This window comes from Leptonychotes weddellii, chromosome 2, assembly GCF_054177405.1.
Source record: "Leptonychotes weddellii isolate Sample4059 chromosome 2, ASM5417740v2, whole genome shotgun sequence".
Classification (NCBI taxonomy): Eukaryota; Metazoa; Chordata; class Mammalia; order Carnivora; family Phocidae; genus Leptonychotes; species Leptonychotes weddellii.
The window spans coordinates 28,847,670-28,861,546 of NC_138370.1; the positions used below are offsets into that span (position 1 = coordinate 28,847,670).

Sequence of the window (13,877 nt, forward strand, 5' to 3'; positions counted from 1 at the left end):
CCCACTGCGCTGCTTCTCAGTTGCGTTTGCTGGTTCCTTCTATTTCTTTTTTTTTTTTTTTAAAGATTTTATTTTTATTTATTTGACAGAGAGAGACACAGCGAGAGAGGGAACACAAGCAGGGGGAGTGGGAGAGGGAGAAGCAGGCTTCCCGCCGAGCAGGGAGCCCGATGCGGGGCTCGATCCCAGGACCCTGGGACCATGACCTGAGCCGAAGGCAGACGCTTAACGACTGAGCCACCCAGGTGCCCCGGTTCCTTCTATTTCTGATCTCTAAATGTTAGAATGCTCCAGGCCTCGGTCCTTGGAATTCTTTCTTTCTTTTTTTTTTTTTTTCCCCATGCCTGAAGTTGTTTTATTTTTTTCCAGCTTTATTGAGATCTAACTGCCATATAACAAACATTGTGTAAGTCTAAGGCGTACAATATATTGATTTGATACACTCTGGGGGCGCCTGGGTGGCTCAGTCGTTAAGCGTCTGCCTTCGGCTCAGGTCATGGTCCCAGGGTCCTGGGATCGAGCCCCGCATCGGGCTCCCGCTCCGCGGGAAGCCTGCTTCTCCCTCTCCCACTCCCCCTGCTTCTGTCCCCTCTCTTGCTGTATCTCTCTCTGTCAAATAAATAAAATCTTTAAAAAAAAAAAAAAACAGTAGTATATACTCTGAATTTTTCTCTTCTCTTTCTATGGTCACCATGCCGGTGAGCTCATCCACTTCCATGAGCTTAAATATCCATCTGTCAAATTTATCTATCCAGTTCCAACTTTCCTCCTAACCTATAGGTTTGGAAATCCAAATGCCTATTGATATTCCAACAAATAATTAATAGACTTTTCAAATTTATTGTGTCCAAAAACTAACTCATAGTTTCATATCCCACTTCCCTTACCACCCGCCCCACCCAAGTTTGGTAAATGGCAAGTCCATTCTGCCAGGTGGTCAGGCCAAAAGTCTTGGTCTCATCCTTGATGTCTTTTTCTCTTATACCCTACATTCAAGTCTTTGGCAAACTGTATCAGTTTTACCCTGTAATATATCTAGAGTCTATTCTCACTGTTACTGCCGAGATGGGTGGATGAGTGGATGAGCACAGTGTACAATCTGTGTTTAGAAGGATGACAGAGGGTACTGTCTGTGTGAAGATACAAAGAAAATGAGTTCTTTAGTAAATGTAAGTGTGGTTGCATTAACAGGGTATGGGGGAGGAGAGAGGTGGGAAATCAGGTAAGGAAGGTAGGCACTGTCCATTTAATGCCACACCTCTGTGTTGAGGGGTCTGAATCTTACCCCAAATGCTTTAGAAAGCCATTGAATGATTTTAAGAAAGGGAATGACATTGTCAGATTTATATTTTAGAAGAATCTCTCTGGGGGCTTGTGGAAGATGAATTGGAGGGTAGCCAGAACTCGGCAGGCCAAGTGGGGACTATTTTAGTTAATTTGGTTAAGAAGTGATGAAGGCCCGAGCTATGGCAGTGGCTAATGGGTAGACTTGCCAGATGTCCTCCCTAAAAATACCAGGCACCAGACCAAGCATCGAGGGAGGTGTTGACGAGCAGGGGCAGTCCTGAAAAATATCCACTTAATTTAAACAATATCTTGTGTGTCAATAATAATTTCCACTTTTTTTTTTTTACAACTTTTCTATCTCCTGTTTTTTAAAGAATTTTTTATTACAACAACTTGCAAAAAAATGTTAAAGGACAGAAAAGGCAAAGTTTAAATATTTTTTCTTTTCATGAGGTCAAAAGTCCAATACCAGACCACCCAGGTCAATACCAGCTAGCCAGCAACCCTACCAAGGGGAGGAGCATGAGAGTGGGTTAGGGGTAAGAACTAGTTTGTTCTTAGGACTAGTTCTTCCCGGGGCGCCTGGGTGGATCAGTCGGTTAAGCATCTGACTCTTGATCTTGGCTCAGGTCATGATCTCAGGGTCCTAGAATCCAGCCCCATGTCCTGTCCATCTGTCTGTCCATCTGTCCATCCATCGGGCTCCACGCTCAGCAGGGATTCTGCTTGAAATTCTCTCTCCCTCACCCTCTGCCCCTCCCCCACTCGAGCACGCTCTCTTGCACGCGTGTGCGCTCTCTCTCTCTCTCTCTCAAATAAATAAATAAATAAATCTATCTTAAAAAAAAAAAAGTTCCTCCCTCGAAAATGGGAAGCTAGACTCTAGATCTTGAGGTTGCTGGAGCAGTAAAATTCGCCATCAGCTCCATATGTTTTTCCTTCCCCAAAAATGGTAGGAATTTCTCCATTGGAAAAGCAGCTGTCTATACTTCTTCCCTTAGTTCCCCTCCCTGTGGTTCTGGGAGAATATTCCAACATCAATTAGGTTCAGACTTGGGTCCAGGGGGAGGCCTGGGAGGAAGGGCTCACTCACATGATCCAGTGACTAGAGAGAAACCAGAGACACTGTGGGTGGTGCTGAGCTGATCCAAAGCTCTCCTGTTCCCACTTCTCTCTTCCCTGGGAAGAAGTGACCCATCCCTTCTCCCTTCTGGGAATACCAACAGTGGAAACAACAATTCTTGGTTCTTGCTAAAGAGATTTTTGGTAAATGTGTTTGCTGTGTCTTTGTGGTATAAAGGATGGCTCCTCACTAGCAACTCAGAAATAAATCACTTTTGAACCTTTAGCTTCCCATTTTCTTAAAAAGGTGTGTGTGGGCCAAGGAATCATAGAATGACTAGTCATTCCCTCAGGCCTTCATGAAGGACAAAGACTAAAGGACCCCGTTCCTCAGACACTCAAGCAAGAGTCTCTGATAGTCCTTTGAAAGAATAGTAAACCATGGCAGGTCATGGGATCTTCCTGAGCTTGTGGTCCCACTGGAGTTTTGTTTCTGATGGGAAACTTTTAAAAACACCACCAGAGAAGGGCACCTGACTGACTCAGTCAGTGGAGTGTGCAGGTCTTGATCTCAGGATCGTGAGTTTGAGCCCCACGTTGGGTGTAGAGATTGCTTACGTAAATAAACTTTAAAAAACAAAACAAAACAAAACACCACCAGAGAAGGACTGTTATAAAGAGCAGCCTTCGGACAGAATTGTGCAGTGAATCTGCGTTTGTTTTCTATTGTTGTGTAACAAATTACTACAAATTTAACAGCTTAGAACAACACACATTTATTACCTCACAGTTTCCATGTCTCAAGAGTCTGTGTACGGGGGAGCTGGATCTTCTGCTCAGGGTCTCACCAGGCTACAGTGAAGATGTCAGCCAGGGCTGCAGTCTCATCTGACGCTCAGTGTCCTCTTCCAACTCACGTGGTGGTTGGCAGGATCCACTTCCTTGCACTTGTGGAACTCATGGTGGCTAGCTTCATGGAGGCCAGCCAGAGTATCTTTCTGACTTCTTCCATCTCTGACCTCTGACCTCCTTTTAAAGGGCTTGTTTGATTAGGTCAGGCCCACGCAGGCTAATCTGCCTTTTAATTAACTTAAGTCAATTGATTAGAGACCTTAATTACATCTTTGAAATCCTTTCACCTCTGCCATCTAATATAACATAATCACAGGAGTGATATCCCATCACCTTTGCCATATTATTATTTCCTAGAAGCAAATTATAGGTCCCACCCACATTCAAGGGGAGGGAATTATATGAGGACAGGGGTCCTTCAGAGTTCTCAGTTCTGCCTACCACAGAGCATGAGCTTCTGGAGAGAACAGCCCTTTCCTGAGGGGCGACTGGAGTGGATGATAATCTTCAAGATGAGAACTCTCAGTTAAAGGATTTATAAGTGTCTCTCACTATAGTGGGTGGAATGGTAGTCCCCAAATATATGTCAACCTGGAATCTCAGAATGTGACCTTATTTGGATTAAAGGTCTTTGCAGATATAATTAAGGTAAGGATCTTGAGATGAGATTATCCTGGATTAAGATAGGCTCCAAATCCAATGATGTGTGTCCCTATAAGAGACAGAAAAAAGACATACATGGACACAGGAAGAAAGTGAGGAAAGAGGTAGAGATCGGAGTGAGATATGTCTACAAGCCAAGGAATGCTAAAAATTGCCAGAGCCACCAGAAGCTAGGAAAGAGGCATGGGACAGACTCCTCCTCAGAGCCTCTTGAAGGAGCCAGTTCTGTTGACACCTTGCTTTCGGACTTCTGGCTTCCAGAATTATGAGAGAATAAATTTCTATTATTTTAAGCCACCAAGATCATGACAACTTGTTGCAGCAGCCTTGGAAAATGAATACACTCATTGATCATTGTCCCTGTGCTAATCAAGGTCAAAGAGACAGACTTGGTGGTCTCGGGGGCCACATAAACTCCAACTCTATAGAGATGCCAATTCCCAGAGATCAGGGATGCCCTAAGAGGACCAAAACAAGGCAGCTTTGTCACCCAAGCTACATTCATCACAGAAGGTCAGCAGATGCCCATTCATTTATACCCTCCTTTATTATCCCTTCATTGATGAATTTGTTTGATTCAGCTGCTGTTTAAAAAAAAAAAAGGCTAAAATAACTCTGGCTTAAACAAGATACAAGTTTATTTTTCTTTCATGTAAGAGTCTTAAGCATAAGCAATCCATGGTGGACATGATGACTGCACACTTTTGAACACCCGGGCTCCTCCTATCTGGTTCTTCTGCCACCTGTAACACAGGGTCATGACCTAAGATGGCTGCTTCAGTTCCTACAATCACACCTGCATTCCAGCCAGTGGGAATGGGAGAAGTGGATGTGGAGGATATGCCCTCTCCCTTTAATGGCAGACCTGGAAGCTGTATACCTCAATTGGCTAGACCGTAGTCACATAGTCACACCTGTATCTGCCAGGAGGCTGTAATGTCTTTAGCAAGACCATGTGCCCAGCTAAAACTTAGGGGTTCTATCACTAAAGGAAGAAGGGAAGAATGGAGAATGGAGAGCAACTTCTGTCCACAGGAGACAACAAACACAAGGTCTGACTTGCTCAGTGGCTTCTCAAATCTGGGGCCCAGGGAGAAGGGAAGAAAGGTCCAGAAGTGGAAATCCACGAATAGATAGCACCCCAACCACCCTTCTAACTGAGTACAGGATGAAGCAGAACCTTGAAAATGTGGGTTTAAAACAGCAGGAATAAGATGAACACAGAAAAGCTAGGATGACAGTATTCCTCCTTCCCCATGATACCCTCTGTTGTGGGTTGAACCATGTCCCCCTTAAAGATACACTGAAGTCCTAACCCCCAGAACCTGTGAACGTGACCTTATTTGGAAATAGGGTCTTTGCTGATGTGATCAAGTTAAAAGGAGCTCATACTGAATTAAGTCGGGCCCTAAGCCAATGACTGGTGTCCTTACAAGAAGAGGGAAAATGTGGACACAGACACACAAGGGGAGCCGGCCGTGTGAAGACAGGGGCAGAAGTTGTAATGACACAGCTACAAGCCAAGCAATGCCAAGGATTGCCTGCAGCCGTGAGAAGCTACAAGAGCCAACCAAGGAGTCCTCCCCTAGAGCCTTCAGAGAGAGCATGATCCTGCCAACACCTTGATTTTTTACTTCCAGCCTCTAGAACTATGGGAAAAGGAATTTGTTATACCGGGCCTAGCAAACTAAGAGATCATCTTCTTTTCTGGTTCTTTAGGGCTCAATTCTAATGAACCTTTCCTATAATGTGCCCTAAAGCTCTCACATCCAGAAGTGCCCTCTATCCTAAACTCCTGTCCATCCTTAAGATTTAGCTCATCACAAATGCTGCGTGGGAAGTGGATGGGTGAGTCAAACCAGGACCAAATGTCAGGCACAGGCCAGACCAGAGTCTGAATGTGAAAAAAGAGCCGTGTGTGTGTGTGTGTGTGTGTGTGCGTGTGTGCCGTGATGTGGATATGAAACCAGGGGCATCTGTCTGTGGCGGGGATGAACCTGCAGAAGAAAAATCAGGAGGGACATGCCCACCCTGGCCAAAAACAAGTCCAAGATCTAGGCTGTCTGTGGAAGTAGGACTATCCACAGACCAAAACCAGGAGGCCTGAGACGAATCCTTGCTCCCTACTCCGATGACACTACACCAGAGGAGCCTTATCGGTTTCCAAACTGTTCTATATGCGGTCTCCCATTTGGTCTTCAAAACCAGTCTGCGTGAGCTGAGTAGAACAATAATGGAATCTCCATTTGATTCACAGGCAAAAAAATTGCCAAGTAACCTGCTCAGTGTCACATAACTGATTATCAGTGTGTGTGGAAGGGAAATAAAATGAACTTTGGAGTCTGGTAGACTGGGTTAAAAGATACTTGATTTCTATGAGGCTCTACTGTTTGTTGTCACTTCAACGTAACATTTGTAGATCACCTCTTACGGTATCGGCATGTGGATTGGTGCTCAATAAATGGCCATTTCCTTCCTTCTCCCTTCCTTGCTTCTCCAGACCCAAATTTGGTGCTCTCTACACTACCAGTGTTGCCTTTCTCAGACTAAAGTAATCTTGGCTACTTACAGTTCACCTCTCTAGAAGTTAGTTTCTTCATCCACTTTATCAAAGGACTGGACTAAATCATTTCTACAATCTCTCCCAGCTCTGATAGTCCCTGGCCTTAGGAAAACCGCATTCCTGCAGCCCCTCTAGTCAACAGACCGACACTGCAAAGCCCACACCTGTTGTACCTCCTATAACCATCAGGGGGCGCCCAGCCTGGGGTGGAGCAAGACGGAAACTTGGACGCTCTCTCTGCCTTGGACTGCACAGAGCTTTAGGAGAGCCAGCCATCCCAGGCACCCTCATTCCCCCTCTAAAGGCAAGAGAAGAGAGAAAGTCAACCTTTCTCCCTTTACTTTATAGATGAGGACGCTGAGGAAAGCGTTTTGATTTTCCTTAATGTCATAATAGCTATGAAAATTAGATGGCCTCCTGGAGTTTCTGCTAATTTAACTGAGTTGCATATTATGTTTCAACTAATTGGCCAACAGTGGATCCAGGGCTTTTTGCATGGGGTGGGGGAGAGCATCAGCTGTACCCCCTCCCCATTGCAGGTCCCCACTTCTGGAGAGACATGCAAACACAGACATAGGTCTGCAGCCAGGAAGCACGAGAGGGAGCCCAGGGGGCCCAGATGATTGGCTTTCAGGATCAAAGCATAAAGGAGCACTATTCCCGTGGCTTTCACCTGTGCCCCCGAATGAAAGGGGAGAAGCTGCTCCTACTCTCTAAGAGTTGAGGGATAAAGCTGGTGTGGGATTAAAGCCCTATGACTACCCGTGAGGTCCACAGCCTGCACCTACCACCATCCCCCAGAAGAATCTACCATGGGGAGAGTCCTAGGAAAGCCTTTCTCAACCTCCTCCTTACCGTAATTCTGCCTCCTCCTTAGCGGTTCCACCTGATGACCTGATGCAGAAGGTTAAGTCACCTCTGGAAAACCCAGCCACTCCTCATTCCCTCTCTACTGAGCTCGCCCCCCTTCGCCCCATCATTTCTGCCCATGCCCAGCTCCTGCTAACAAACTCTAGCAAGGCCAGCGTCCCACAGGCTCTTTCGTTCTCACTGGTCTGTAAGTCTTCACCTCTCTGGGTTCGGAGGATGGTTGTTTGTCTTCCACAGGTCAAGTGCTCAGGGCCCATGCTAGCAAAAGCAGCCTGCTCGGCATCCAAGGTGTAAATCTCCCTCAGCCTGATACCTGGCCACAAGGTGCTGGGGGGATGACCAGAATGGCTGACTCTCCATCTGTCGGATGCCCTGGTGACAATTTGCAGACGGAGTCCACAGCCCAGTGCAAGTCTAAACACTCTAAGGGGGCCTGACAGCTGACACATGGGTGTGTGTCAAGCAAGACTCACGCAGTATGAGCTCTTGGATAATGTTCAAGGACATTTCTACAAACCAGAGCCCCACTCCCCCCACCCCCCACCCCCCGCCCAAACATCATCCTTCTTCCCTGCCTAGAACTGACTGGACAACTTTCCTCAGTGATGTTGGAAAACTATCCAGAGATGGAGAGAGGAGGCCCTCGTACTTCTTCCCAGGCCAAAGCAAGACTGCCTTCTCCACTAAGCATTCAAAAGTTGAGTCCCTGCCAAGAAACCTCCCACACCTCAGACTCCAGAGATCTCACACAGCTCTGGATTGAGAAGGAGAAAGTCATCTTTGGCATGCAAACATCCTAAGAAATAAAACCTGGGCTCCTGGAGAAAAGGGAGCAGCAGAGCCTGGGTCCAATTCACAGGGAACACCCATATGTGGAAATCCACTGAGCTTAGCCTCAGGGCAGATCGAGGCTTTGTAACTCTGGAGCCCCTGAACCCAGCCGGTGCATCGTACCTTACTGTAACACAGCACATTAAACATTTGATGACTTACTAACCATCCCATCAATCAGCCTGGACGACGGTCTCTGCTTACGGAGTTTAAATAAGAACTCACAAAATGGTTCAGCGATTTCCACAGCAATTTTCTTTCCATAGGAAACTGCCTGATAAGGTTCTTAAGAATTGGAATAAGGGGGGAAAAATTATCAACTAATTCAAACTTGTAACTCCAGTTTTACTGCAAAAGGATAACACTGATTTCTGCAGCACCGGAAAGGGAGAGGTTGTGGAAAGGATGGGAAACATCAGAATATATTTATAACCAAAGACATTTGCCCAACACCAACAATGCCCTGTGCCTCCAGACACACACACACACACACACACACACACACAACACTAGGCAAAACTCGTTCCCAGTGGCAATGGGGTCTTACGAATGCACCACTGGCTTATAGCATGGGAGCTGACGTATACCCCATAGACCCTGCTCCTGAGCACAGCAAACTGTGTTCTCCCATGAGCACTGCACTCAAGTCCTTTGCGCAGCTTGGCTTTGCTACCCACTTACAACTGGATTCCATGAATTTCGGAAAGATGGGGATGCAGGAGTGGCAAAGGCTTAAGCTCACTCCCCTTCACCCAAACAGAATTTTCATCTTTTGTTTAATGACGATGAGGAAGAAAGGGGCAAGGATTAGTCCTAATTTATTGCGTTGCTCAAAAGCCAGCTCTAAGAAGGGAGTAAGTGGATTATAGGGGAAAGAAATGGAGAAAAGAAGGCAAGGGATGAACTGCATTCAGTACTATTTATTAATCTGATGTTTAAAGGAAAAGAAGGAATCCATTCTAATGGTTCACCCTCCAGCCCCCCAAAACCCTGAAGAAGTCCTTCTGACACTGCTGTGAGGTAGATCAGAGCTGCCCTGTGTCCAAAGTGGGGGAGGCTGGTGCTTAGAAATCCGTACTGATGGAGTTGGGGACAAAACTCCAAACCTGGACCTTTTCTAGCTTTCCGCTCCCAGCCTAGGCCACCGGGCCTGAAGAGCACTGCGTGGTCTATCAGGTGCAGGCGGCAGAAGGAATGGAAGGAGGAGTGCTCCCTTTGCCCTAAGCACACAGCTCAGAAACGAGCGAGGTGATCGTCCCGCTGCTTGAGGCAGCTGAGCTCAGGCCGCTGGATACTTCGGCCGCTGAGGTAGTGGTGAAGTTCGGGGGTGGGGTTTAGAAAACTCTCAGAAAGAGAGAGACAAGAGGATGGTGAAAACCCACTTGGTAAGGATTTCCCCTCCCCAAGTGGCCCCCCTCCCTATCCCGAGGCCAAGTCATCAGTTTCTGGAGGTCAAAGATTTCCAGCTGGGAAACTCCACAGGGCTCATTCTAAACAGGGACTGGAGGCTTTCCAAAATTTCTGGATCAACAGAGTTCTTTCTTGTCGTTCAGGACTTAAGAAATTCCCCAGGAAGCCCTGAAAAACGTAGATAACATATCTTGGGGTGAGGGGCACAGGGTGGGAACAGGGGCACTAGAGGAAAGGACTAAAAGTCAGGGACCCTAGAAAGCGTATGTATGTAATCACACAAAAAAGCATTCGGGCTCCACCCAGCCACAAAACACCCACCCCCAACTCCAACCCAGCCCTGCTCCTTCCAGGGAGAACTGACACTCACGGGTCCCCCCACTCCCGTTTATCCTTCATACCCAAGGGGATTCTCACTATCACTCCGTAGCTGTCAAACTTTTCAAAGAAACCAAAGCTGAGGCCGAGAGTTTGGGAAGGCCTCTAGTCTTCTCTGCAAGTCAAAGCCAGCCCAAGTGGTGGCAAGAAATCTGGGGGGCCAAAGAACGGAGCTAGAAAATCTAGAGCTGACCAGGCAGGCTCAGGATACTGGGTGGGTCCTGGGGTGAAGGACAATCCTCTGTCCTCCTTTGCTTCAACCCTGGGGCAGGTGGCTCGGATGCGGGAGAAGAAAGGGTCCTGGGTTCCATTTTGGTTCCCTACTCCATGTCCCCCCTTCTTTCGCTGCAGAGACCTCTCCAACCCCACCTTATCCTACCGAACCCCAAACTCGAAATGACCAAACGAGACACCGAATGCTTCCTGATCCTGAGCCGCCGGCCTCCTCGCCTCGGTTACCTACCCGTCGAGCGATGGGCGCCGCCTGGACTCCGCGGGGCCCGTCAGGGCCGCAGGGGCGCCCGAGAGGTCGCCAGGCCGGGAGGCGGCGGCGCGGTGCTCCTCCCGCCGGCAGCGGCACAGGAGGCGGCGGAAGGCGCTGCGAAAGTCGGAGCTGCGGCAGTAGATGAGCGGATTAAAGGCGGAGTTGGCATAGCCTAGCCAGTTAAGGGCCAGGAAAGCCGGGCTGGGAACCAGAGAGGGGCCGCCGAGAGCGCGCATCACGTTGGCCACAAAGAAGGGCAACCAGCAGAGAGTGAAGGTGCCCATGATGAGACCCAAGGTGCGCAGGGCCCGGTGTTCCCGGAGAGGCAGAAGGCGCTCGGGCCGCCGACCGTAAGAGGGCACCCCTGCGGGCGAAGCGCACGGCCCGGCCGGGGCGGGGGACAGAGAGCGAGACGCAGTCGGCGGGGACTCCTCCCGCGGGAAGCGGCCCAGCTCCCGGCGCAGCAGGCGCAGTTGGCGCGTGGCCACGAGGAAAACGCGCGCGTAGACGAAGAACATCACCAGAAGCGGGAGGTAGAAGGAGACGGAGGAGGAGAGCAGCGCGTAGGCTACGTTGGCGGCGAAGGCGCAGCAGTGCGGGTTGGAGTGGCAACGCTGCGCCTCGGCGTCGGCTCCCGCGCGCCACCATTTGCTCATGATGGGCGCAAACGACACCGCGGCGGACACGACCCACACCAGCACCACTGCCGCCCGGGCGCGCCGTTTGGTGACCAGCGCGCCGTAGCGCAGCGGGTTGGTCACTGCCAGGTAGCGGTCCACGGCCAGGGCGCACAGGGTTTCGATGCTGGCTGTCACACACAGCACGTCCACTGAGGTCCACAGCTCGCAACCAGTGGCTCCCAGCGGCCAGTGGCCAGTCAGCGCCAAGGTGGCCCCCGGCGGCACTACCAGCAGTCCCACCACCAGGTCTGCTGTGGCCAGCGAAGTCACGAACACGTTGGTCATGGTCTGGAGTCTCGGTGTCCGAGCGATGGCCACGATTACCAGCAGGTTGCCTCCCACGGTGACCAGCACCTCCAGCGCCAACAGCGCCCCCGCCAAGGCCACCGCCCACGGCACCCCTGGCAGCCCACTCGTGTTGGCAGTACTGGGCGTCGGGGTGGGGGCAGCCGGCCACGAGGCCAGAGAGCTGTTCCCGTGAGGCCACGGAGCCATTCCCGCGGCGCGCGTGGGGCGGGAGGGAAAGAGAGAGGGGGTCTCCCTTCTAGATGGGTCCCTTCCCCCCTGCTCAGGGGAGGGGACAACGGGGCGTGGGAGCGATTTCCTCGGCCTGGGCCATCTTCCCTAGTTGACCGGCCGAGAACGCTCAGCCTCCCCCCCACCCCCAACCCGCTTGGTGCCACCGCTTGGGGGGGCGTGTAGGGGGGGAGGAGTGGAGGCCCTTAAAGGGGCAGCGGCCAATAGTCTTGACGCCCGGGCGTCAGGAAGGGAATTGGAGGGAGGGGGGGGAAGAGAGATGGATGTCTGAGTTTTCCTTTAAATATATCTGGAGTACGGACACCGGGACTTCTCTGCGCCGTTGTGCCCACTCCTGCTATAACCACTGCACCCACTCAGCGCAGCACTCCGTCGGCACTGATTTCTTGGAACTCTGCACCAATTCCCCGGGAAGATCCAGCAGCAACGCTAGCGGAAGACTAATGAAGACCACGCCCCGCACACACTCCCCCACCACCACCTTACCTTGTTCGAGGAAAAGGTAACCCTCCCAGGGCAAGCAAAATGATCCACGGTACCACCTCATCTACCTGAGTGTCCTTCTCTAAAATATTGTAAGTAAAAGAGGTCAGCCAGTGTCTTCTCTCTTCTCCCAAGACCTCATTCTGATGAAATTTGTGCCCTTTCCCTTCTTCTATTTCATTTACCCTCCCTGCTCCTCCAGTTTTCGGTTGTCTTTTTGTTGTTCTTGCTCTTTTCAGTTACTGGAGAAATTCGACTTTTTCCAAGAATCTTTAGCATTGCCTACTGATTTAAATTTTGATTTGGTTTCATGTAGTCTGGGATGCTGAGAGTTTCGATTTCTCCATCTTCCCCATTGCACATTGCCCCTTCCACACACCTTTCCACCTAGGAAATTTCTAGATGGGTCCGTTCTTTTAAAATTCTTTAAAATTTTTAAATTTCAAAATTCTTTAATATTTTACATTTTAAAATTCTTTAAAGACATGTTGAAAGTGAACAAATGGGTTTGAGGTTAAGGCATGAGGCCTGTCCACCATCACCCCCCCCAGCTACCCACAAATCTTCCATCACTACCCTCCCAATAGTAAAATGTTCACTCTACTTCCTTGGAAGGTTTTATTCATGAACTTTCAAAAATTAGAAGACATTCAGCTGGGGAATTCACATGTTGCATCTTCGAGTGTGTGAAAGGATAGGCCTAGTATCATAAGGCCTCTTGAAGTTTCTCCTACAGCCCCATCAGAGGCTCCCTCACCTGACAAGCCCAAAGCTCTTTCTCTCCCCCAGACTTCAGGCTGCTTCTGCCAGCCAAGCTCTCCCAATCTCAAAGCCAGTTCTTGTCAAGCAGGGTGTGGGCAGGTGAGGCTGGAAAAGAAGCCCCTGGGTTCAAGGTGAGAGGCAGGAAGACATAATACCTTTATTAAGTCCTATCAGAAAACCTGATCCTGGAGCTGTCTTCCTTCCTCGCCTGTAACAATGGGACAAAAGGGGAAAAATTATCATGGAAAATGCCTCCAGGGCCATACCCTCATATGTCTCATTTGAACAGCTCTATATTTCAAAAGAACGTTGTATAGTCACTGGTCGAAGCAATCCCTCTGGGAGGCTGAGCCAGGGGTTGGGAGGAGACGGGAGGACCTACAATTATCCCTGAGGAGAAAGAACCAATTTTGTCTCCCAGGGACCCAGCAGCTCACCCACAAGCAGGGTTTGTCCGTGGCCCCCAAACCAATGCCTTCCACACACATGCAGTACCCCCAAGCAGGTCTTTGGATCCACGGAGCTGCCCAGTGGGCGGAGGTCAAGAGCCTAGCCTTTGCCCCCCCACCCCCAGTCCTGCCCGAGTGGTGTAGGCCCCACTTGGCCTTGAGTCTTGGCTGTGGCCTCTTGCTGGTCATCAAAGCAATCACTCCCAAGTTGGGTTTTGCAACACGGGCTTGCCAGTGTTGCCAGTTATCTCAAAGGGATATCATAAGATTCTTAAAGAGCAATCTCTAAAACAAATACATGTCATTCAGCAATTTTTTCTCCAGGACGTCAGAGTTGGGGGGCTGGGTGAGGTAAGTGGGCAAGGAAGTCAAGCAACTTCAAAGGATGTCATTGCTTTAGGGGGTGACCTCGTATTCTGACCAAGTGTCTAAAAATGCTTACATTTTCAAAAAAGACAAGATTTCCCAAGCCACATGAGTATGCTTGAGGTTGGGTCTGATTAGGCCAATAACTGAAGGAGAGTGTGAGCAGAGGAATTCCAGGCCCCAGTTAGTGAAGGCTTTTA

At 49.5% G+C, this 13,877-nt stretch overlaps 1 protein-coding gene across 6 annotated transcripts in view; it reads right to left on the minus strand.

Annotated features, from left to right (window-relative positions):
• Window positions 1-11,988, minus strand: part of ADRB3 (adrenoceptor beta 3) — a 20,996-nt gene extending 9,008 nt beyond the window's left edge. For 2 of the 6 annotated variants that reach the window (XM_081809136.1, XM_081809157.1), the window contains exon 1: window positions 10,380-11,988. In XM_081809136.1, coding sequence (XP_081665262.1) covers window positions 10,380-11,575 — 1,196 coding nt within the window. In that variant the 5' untranslated portion in view covers window positions 11,576-11,988. Of the gene's footprint in view, window positions 1-3,820; window positions 3,914-4,495; window positions 4,608-8,452; window positions 9,707-10,375 lie in introns of those variants that run through there. The other 4 variants (XM_031036910.2, XM_081809130.1, XM_081809150.1 and 1 more) reach the window with 4 other exon arrangements.
• Window positions 11,989-13,877: the final 1,889 nt, after the last annotated feature.